This window comes from Limulus polyphemus, unplaced genomic scaffold (genome assembly GCF_000517525.1).
Source record: "Limulus polyphemus unplaced genomic scaffold, Limulus_polyphemus-2.1.2 Scaffold7996, whole genome shotgun sequence".
NCBI classification, from domain to species: domain Eukaryota; kingdom Metazoa; phylum Arthropoda; class Merostomata; order Xiphosura; family Limulidae; genus Limulus; species Limulus polyphemus.
Genome location: NW_013673606.1, coordinates 26,341 through 35,528, shown reverse-complemented (window position 1 = coordinate 35,528; position 9,188 = coordinate 26,341). Strand labels below are relative to the sequence as shown.

Below are 9,188 nucleotides of genomic sequence, written 5' to 3'. Positions count from 1 at the left end.
AATGGCTCCAAGATTTTTTTCAAGTACAAACTTTTAGCTCATAGCTCCGTCATCTCTTGACCGATTTGAGATCTAATTACAGTTTTTGGCTCAGGAGGTCAAACCCTTTGGATTGATGAATTTGACCACACCCAAGGTCTCATAGATTAATTTACTCTAATCCTGCCTAAAATAATTTGAATTTGAGGGTAGGCTGGTAGAGATCCCAAACTCTTGGTATCGCTGGTGCACAGAAATATAGCTAATAAAAAGCCCCCCCAGTGGCACACCGGCATGTCTGAAGACTTAAAACGCTAGAAACCAGGTTTCAATATCCGTTGTGGGCAGAGCACAGATGACCCATTGTGTAGCTTTGTGCTTAACTTCAATAATAAAAAAAAAGAAAAAAAGGGTTTCGTAGATCAATTTACTCTAATCCTGCCTATAAGAATTTCAAGAGCCGCGGCTATTGAGGATTCCCTCTTGTTACTCTGTATAAGTTAAACTAACTACTTCAGTATTGTGAAGAAATACTGACAAGGACGTAAAGGAATTCATAAATGACCTTGTTAAAGTGTCCCCTCTCCCCAGTGGCTCAGCGGTAAGTCCGAGAGATAATACCACTAAAAAAATCGGGTTTCGATACTCGTGGCGGGCACAGCATAGATAGCCCATTGTGTAGCTTTATGCTTAACAACAAGCAAACAAAGCGCTGTCGAGGAAAAAAACAGAATAATTATGTAAATAACTGCCCCACGATAAACCCCAACACGAGGATTTCTTTCTTTATATTTTACTTATCCGAAATAGAAGTCAAAATATTTCGAACACGTTTATTTTAATTGTGAATCCTCGTAATGGTGGACTCGATCTAAAAGATAATGAACTTTTTAAATATTAACCCTATTAGGCTTCGTAGCAAACGGTTAAAAATAAAACCAAATTTATGTGTGATGACGATGATGCCACATTAATGGTGAATCTCTGTGTTAAAATTATTATCTTCTTTTTTTTTTGTAAATTGTAGCAAATGTGAATTTTACGTTCAGAATTTTTGCCTCATTGCTTCAATATTAAAAATTTACGTTTAATAATTCTTCAGCTTACTATTCATCAGCTATTATATAAGCTTACTTAGAAGTAGGCATTATGAATTCTGTTATGTCTAAAACCTCTTGCATTAAATATATTTACAGAATCACAAATCTGTAATTTCATATTATTAATAAACAATGAGAGCGACCTCTATACTATAATAAAGCGACATCTCAGTAGTGTGATATCTTCGATTTATCGAATACACTCGTAGGTCGGCTCGTTTACAGTGGGAACCGAAGTTTTCGTTGGAACATCGAAACAAAATTTCTCAAAATGGATCCTGAAGCATTCCTAGACCTTGCAAATCAAGTTACTAAACTAAAGATGTATCCATATTTTGAGGCAGCTCATTGTGCAATAGTTTGTATGTATATCAAAGAAGACTTGGCTGCCGGTAAGTTGGATATTTGCCAGGACATTTTATATATATATAGTTGTACTCGTAGTATAGACAATCGGCCTTTCTCGACTTTTTGTACGTTCTATTGTTGCTGCTCATAAATTAAAGTGTTTCATCTAAATATAAAAAAGTAAAGAGAGAGCAGATATTCACATGCTTCACACGGCTATTAAATAATATATTTAATATGAACGTATATAAAATGTAGTCTGTAGGCCTATACACTGAATGTTAATATGTCATGCGAAAACTGAAGTTTTCAATAGCAGACAAATATTTCTTTAAGTTTAACTGTTGATATGATAATTGTAAAATACGAAGTAGATGTGGTGTGGAGATCTGCATCCTTCGAGCTAATGGCAAGAAGTTAGTTGTTTGTTGGACTTCAAATTATTTTCGGGCTACGTTGTTCATGTCATCTTTGTATGAGGAACCAACACATTTGATGCCGTGATGTTTTGAAAACCATGAACTAGAAATTCGGAACCTAAACTAACCTAACCTTTTAAACAGGAGATAAGTAGTGCGCTCGAAATCATTATTTCATGCTCTTGATATAATAAGTCGTGCACACGAGATATTTTTTCTCCTCTTTATCCCCTCCTGGACTCCGCAAGATTGTATGCATGTTTTCATGTTAATTTTTAAAAAAATGTTATGAATAACTTTTATAGCTTAGAGTAATAACTGAAGAATTAACATAAAAATTTGTCATCTATTTCAGTTGCACTTTCAAAAATGAAACCAAATTGTCATAAAACTGTTAGTTTCTCCATACATGTACTAATATATATACTCATTTGTAAAAATGAAACCAAATTATCATGTGCTTGTCCTTTTCTCCAGATGTCTACTGATATATACTCGTTTATAAAAACGAAACAAAATTTTCTTACGTTTGCTCATTTCTCCACACGTCTACTGATATACGATTGTTTGTTTGTTGTTAACACAAAGCTACACAATGTGCAACCATAGGGATCAAATTCTGAATGTTGTCGTTATAAGCCCTCGTGGTTACCGCTAATCCAGTATATATACTCTTTTTAATGTCTGTAAGTAATGAGCATGTCGGTTCTTTTAGTCTTTTACTTAAATCTGTGTTATACGATGGTTAAGCACAAAGTCGCACAATGGGTTATCTGTGCTATGCCCAACACGGGTATTAAAACCCGGTTTTTAGCGTTTAAGCCTCAGACTTACCACTTACCCACTGGGGGAGGCTCCTCAAAGACATGCGCCACATTAAAACCATGCAACATTGTGACACATTAATTGAATATGTAAACCAGTTTTGAATGTTTATTAAACAAAAGTAGATCCACACTAAAAACTAACTTCTGTGAAGAAATGTCCATGTTTTAGAAGTGCTGATGTTAAAAAGTAGACCCACACTAAAAGCTAACTTCTGTGAAAAAATGTCCGTGTTTTAGAAGTGCTGATGTTAAAAAGTAGACCCACACTAAAACTAACTTCTGTGAAAAAATGTCCGTGTTTTAGAAGTGCTGATGTCAAAAAGTAGACCCACACTAAAACTAACTTCTGTGAAAAAATTCCATGTTTTAGAAGTGCTGATGTTAAAAAGTAGATCCACACCAAATACTAACTTCTAGTGAAGAAATATCCATGTTTTAGAAGTGCTGATGTTAAAAAGTAGATCCACACTAAAAACTAACTTCTGTAAAGAAATGTCCATGTTTTAGAAGTACTGATGTTAAAAAGTAGACCCACACTAAAACTAACTTCTGTGAAAAAATTCCATGTTTTAGAAGTGCTGATGTTAAAAAGTAGACCCACACCAAAAACTAGTAAAGAAATACCCATGTTTTAGAAGTGCTGATGATAAAAAGTAGACCCACACCAAAAACTAACTTCTAGTGAAGAAATACCCATGTTTTAGAAGTGCTGATGATAAAAAGTAGATCCACACCAAAAACTAACTTCTATTGTATTTCATTAGATATATAGCATTACTACTAATAGTAAAATATATACATATATACTAAAACAAATATTTATTTTTACAGAACAGATAAGAAGACTTGGACAATAGTAATTTCATCGAAAACTTGTTATAAGGAGTGCAGTACACTGGCATTATTGGATTTCTTAGAGTTAGATAATTATTAACAGCATATTATGTCGTCTTTCAAAATTAGTAGTGCATGCTGAAGGGATTTGTGTATTTGGATAATAGAAAAAACTACCTTTATGTACTAGCCGTAAAGAAACCGAAAAGGTGAAACGTCGGTTAAAATAATTCTCTTATTTAAATAGAGAGTAAAGGTCGTTTTTTTTCTAACTTTATTAACAGAATTTTAAGTAAATCAAAAATAAGAATAAAAAGTGTGGGTTAAAATTACTTTTTGAATATTTAAGACTCTTGCGATCGTTCTTTTTATAAATAATAATGCAACAACAGGAAGACCTCAGTTTATTCTATACAATATACAAATAATTATTTGAAAAAGTATAGTTTCAATAAAATGATGACAAATGTTGTTAATTTTGTACGAATTAATTTTTATGTCTGATTTTTTTTAAATAATAAGAAAATAAAATATATTAATTACTGGCTTGAATTATGACTTCCACGAAACTGCAGTAACTAATCTATAAGGTATGTTTATTTGTTATTTTATTTTATTTTCTTCACCAAAACATGAATTGTAGTGAATAAAAAAATGGTTTAATCTATTCTTTGATTCGATACTCCCGCTTTAACAGACTAGTTTCGCCGAAATCACGGCTCCTCGGTGCCGTTTTGAAAAGCGAAGCAAATAAATAAAGTAGGCTTAATATAGTGGTGAAATGTAAGCGGTTTATGTGGTTTAGATATATAGTCCTTTACATGATATATTATCTAAACATCTAAAGTATTTTATGTTATTATTGGTGATTAAAACAGGATTATGCATCTAAACCAAAGAAACAATGAGTAAGAGATGTTACTAGACTTGTTTAAAACATCTTACGATAAAGTTATTCAGAATTAAAAAAATATTTACCAAAGTGATGATATAAACCAAATCGTATTAATTATACTGTCATCTTGAAGGTTAGTTTTCTAGAATATTTAAGGATAGGGAAGGAGACCAATAAAACGTTGGTATAAGCGACTACACTTCCGTTTGTGTGTTTGTTGTGAAGCACAAAGCTACACGATGGGCTGTCTATGCTGTGCCCACCACGAGTATTGAAACCTGGTTTTTAGCAGTATGAGCCCCCAGACTTGCCGCTGAGTCACTTGGGGGGGGGGGGATTACTTCTGTTTGAAATTTGATAAACGGCTGAATCTGTTTCTTTTGAATATTACTTAATCAAAACTGAAAACATTTTGAATTAAAATATGTAAAGTATTTATTAGCCGGAAATTTAAGACGGTTAAGGTTTTTTATTAAAACGAAAAATACTAATATTAGAACAAAGAATTTAAAACAATACACATAGAAAAAGTATCAAGTCTACTGACCTGATTTGTATTTAAAAAGGAATATATTATCATTTATTCACTGGCGCTTGGATTATACGGAATCTTTAAAGAGCTCTAAAGAGGCGAATCTCATCCAACGGAAACTAAATATAGCGAGAGGCGTTGCTTGGAGATCTGCCAGATATGTGTGTTTGTTTGTTGTCAGGGTTGAGTCTCTCGTTCTTCGTGTCACTTGTTTCTGATACCCGATACGGCTGTCTGTTAGTATCGTTTGTGGGGGGTTGTATTGTTATCTTAATTGAAAGTTTTAATTGTAAAATATGCTTTTCTAATTGAACCTCTCAATGTTTGGTGACATTCGGTTCGTGCATATTGAGAACTATATTGAGTCTTTCAGTGTTTGGCGTAGGGCCTGGTGGTTAAGGCGGTCAACTAGCTATCTGAAGGTTGCGGGTTCTATTCCCCCGTCACCGAACATGCTCTGTCTTTCAACCGTGGGGGCGTTATAATGTGATGGTCAATCCAACAATTCGTTGGTAAAAGAGTAGCCCAACAGTTAGCGGTGTGTGGTGATGACTAATTGCCTTCCGTCTAGTATATCACTGCTAAACTAGGTACGGCTAACGCAGATAGACTTCGCGTAGCTATGCGAGAAATTCCAAAGAATCCAATCCAAATCTAGTGTTAGGTGAAGTTAAATAGATCGAATCTTTCAGTCCAATATTTGATTAGAGTTATAGTGATTGAGTCTTTCAGTTTACTAAGGCAGTGAAACAGGTCAAGTTTTTCGGTGTGTGTGGTGATAATTGTTCTGATTTAGTCTTTTAACTCAATATTTGGTGAGAGTTATAGAGGTTCAGTCTTTCAGTGAGTAGTGACAAAGATTCTGATTGAGTCTTCTAAACTAGCAGAGCAGAGGTCGAACTTCCTTCACCAAGTTTACCGAGTAGGTTTACCTTAAGAAGAGATTATAGGAGGTCAAACTTCCTTTACCAAGTTTACTGAGTAGGTTTACCTTAAGAAGAGATTACAGAAGGTCAAACTTCCTTTACCAAGTTTACTGAGTAGGTTTACCTTAAGAAGAGATTACACAAGGTCGAACTTCCTTTCCAAAGTTTACTGAGTAGGTTTACCTTAAGAAGAGATTACACAAGGTCGAACTTCCTTTCCAAAGTTTACTGAGTAGGTTTACCTTAAGAAGAGATTACAGAAGGTCGAACTTCCTTTACCAAGTTTACTGAGTAGGTTTACCTTAAGCTACATTCGCCCATTATCACAATTCTTTGAAAGTCCGAAAGATTCTTCCTGTTAATCACTGTCTTGTAAATAACATCATTTGACTACGTTTTCGCATTTTATGATACAAGAGAACACTTGACGTGTCAAACGATTGCTCTATTTTGCACATACATGAAGAAATTATAGTGTTTCACACATGTGTGTGTGAGAGTCCCTAAAAATGTCCAAAGATGCCTATAGGCACATAGAAAGTTACCCTCTACCATTTCTTTCACACTGGATTTAAAACTTTCCATTAATCCAAAGAAAACTAGTCTCTCACCACAAAACCATACATAACTGGACAAAGTGTTTGAAAACATAAAAATACAACTTAGATCTGAGTTGTGTTATATGTATTCTCTTTATTTCCTTCATTCACAATTTTAACCCTTCGTCATCTGGAAAACGGACGCTAGTTTAAAGCCTTGATAGTTCAAACTTACATGCCCGAGTAATTTCCATTCAAAAATTATAATTTTGTCGCAAGAAAATTCTCAAAAATAAATAACGACGTCTATTGAACAAATAACTTATACAACACATAGTTACTGATTGATATATTATAAGACTACCAACAGTCAAAATCCTTGGCAAACCACATCGTTAGAAAGCTTAGCAAACAAAGCAAATTCTGGAAGTGTATGTGGGCGTTGCTAGGTGACAGACTCAAGTCATCACTCCAACAATTTGAAAGGCCAGATTTCTTAAAGAAGTTGTTTTATTTCTTTTCTTTGGGAAATAATTAGACTAACAGAAAAACTGAACTCAGAATTCTACTTTCTAATTCATTATTGCTATTATGTGTATAAGAACATGAAACTTGCATTCCTCATTTTACTAACATACAATGTTTCCATGGCTACAATGTAAACTCAGCCTTTCATAGTTCCCCACTTTCTCTTTCTAGGGTGTATGAAATATTTCTTTATCTAGAAAAAAAAACTGTTCTCTACTATTAGCTTTGTTTGTTCTCAAGCACAAAGTTACACGATGGAATAACTGTGCTGTGCCCACCACGGGTATCAGAACCGGATTTTTAGCGTTATAATCTCTTTAATTTACCGCTGAGCCATTAAGGGGCTACTAATTAGAAGTAGCTAAGTTACTCGGTGACCTTGATGAAAGAAGTTCGACCTTCTGTAATCTCTTCTTATGTTAAAGCTACTTGTCAGATATAAAAGACTGTTCAGTGTAAGTAGTACTATTAATTAGTGTATTTTGTGTTTGTAATTCATTTATGTCGAGGCTATCGAGCGTTGTGTTTGCAATCCATTGATGTCGAAGCTAGGGAGATTTCTAGAAGGCCTAAGTGGTAGACGTATAAATAGCTGCGACCAGACGAACGAAAAGAGAGTAAAAAGTAAAGTCACGTAAAAGAGAAGTTCGGTCAGATAAAAGTTAGAAAACGTCGTGGTAGTGAATGGCCTAACGGTTGATATGTTAGAATGATATTAACAGTTTGAAAAAGATAAGGAGAATAATTTGTCTCGTCAAAGGGTGTTATAAACTAATTGAACCCGTCTGTGTGAACTTTGACAAAAGGCAGACGATTATTTGAAGTACAAAGAGCAGACAATTATTGGAAGTTCAGAATACAACTGTGGTAATTCATGTAACAGCATAAGTGAATTATACACGAATATCATTGCGATAAAAATAGTTCGACTTGTCAACTGAATTCTAAAGGTAATTGAATTAGCCTAAGTGGACTTTTGACAACAAGAAGAGAACTGTATAGTGTTTAAGATACAACTATGATGTCCATAGTGTAAAGAATTTTTGTACATACGTTTAACTTGTTTCGAGTAAATATATTATTTTAGAAACAAGTGGAGTGCGTGCTGTTCGTTTATTGCCGAATTTATCGCCAACAAGTCACACACACCTACTGTAGAAGAATCCTTAGCCCAACACACCCATATATTTACATTACTATATATACTACTAAAAAAGCATGTTTCTGACACTACTCAATAAACTTGGTAAAGGAAGTTCGACCTTCTGTAATCTCCTTTTGTGGAAACCTACTCAGTAAACTTGGTAAAGGAAGTTCGACCTTCTGTAATCTCTTAAGGAGAATATTTATTAGAGAACACTATTGTAATAGCTGTTCAAAGATACGTGTCATTTGGGTGTATTAACAATTGAAAAAGAAAAAAAACGTCTCTCACTAGAATAAACTGGGACCGCTAATTAGTGATGAAAAGTTAAGAAAAAAGATTAGATTATCACCAACAATGTTCTATAAAGGCAAATAAAAACAAATGAACTGTGATATGGCAACAATCGGAAAACCACTTATTTTGGACGCAAACAAGAAAAAAAAGGTTTTAGTGGAATTTATAATGAAACACTAGATACTGAACAAATGACAGGGTGTACCCTTGTCTGATGTGTCCTGAACAACCGATAGGGTGTAATGTTACCTGATGAGTCCTGAACAACTGATAAGGTGTAACGTTGTCTGATGAGTTCTGAACAACCGATAGGGTGCAAAGTTATCTGATGAGTCCTGAACAACTGATAGTGGTTTGAGTCCTGAACAACTGATAGGGTGTAACATTGCCTGATGAGTCCTGAACAACCGATAGGGTGTAATGTTGCCTGATGAGTCCTGAACAACTGATAGGGTGTAAAGTTATCTGAGGGGTCACGAACAACTGATAGGGTGTAACCTTGTCTGATGAGTCCTGAACAACCGATAGGGTGTAAAGTTATCTGAGGAGTCCTGAACAACTGATAGAGTTTTAACATAGCCTGATGAGTCCTGAACAACTGATAGGGTGTAACGTAGCCTGATGAGTCCTGAACAACTGATAGGGTGTAATGTTGCCTGATGAGTCCTGAACAACTGATAGGGTGTAACGTTGTCTGATGAGTTCTAAACAACTGATAGTGTTTAACGTTGCCTGATGAGTCCTGAGCAACTGATAAGGTGTAATCTTGTCTGATAAGTCCTGAACAACTGATAGGGTGTAAAGTTGCCTGATGAGTTCT

At 34.7% G+C, this 9,188-nt stretch overlaps 1 protein-coding gene across 1 annotated transcript in view; it reads left to right on the top strand.

Moving 5' to 3' along the window:
• The first annotated feature begins 1,252 nt into the window (after positions 1-1,252).
• Positions 1,253-9,188, top strand: part of LOC106475034 (trimeric intracellular cation channel type 1B.1-like) — a 20,565-nt gene continuing 12,629 nt past the window's right edge. The window contains exon 1 of the mRNA XM_013935731.2: positions 1,253-1,471. Coding sequence (XP_013791185.1) covers positions 1,351-1,471 — 121 coding nt within the window. The 5' untranslated portion in view covers positions 1,253-1,350. The remainder of the gene's footprint in view (positions 1,472-9,188) is intronic.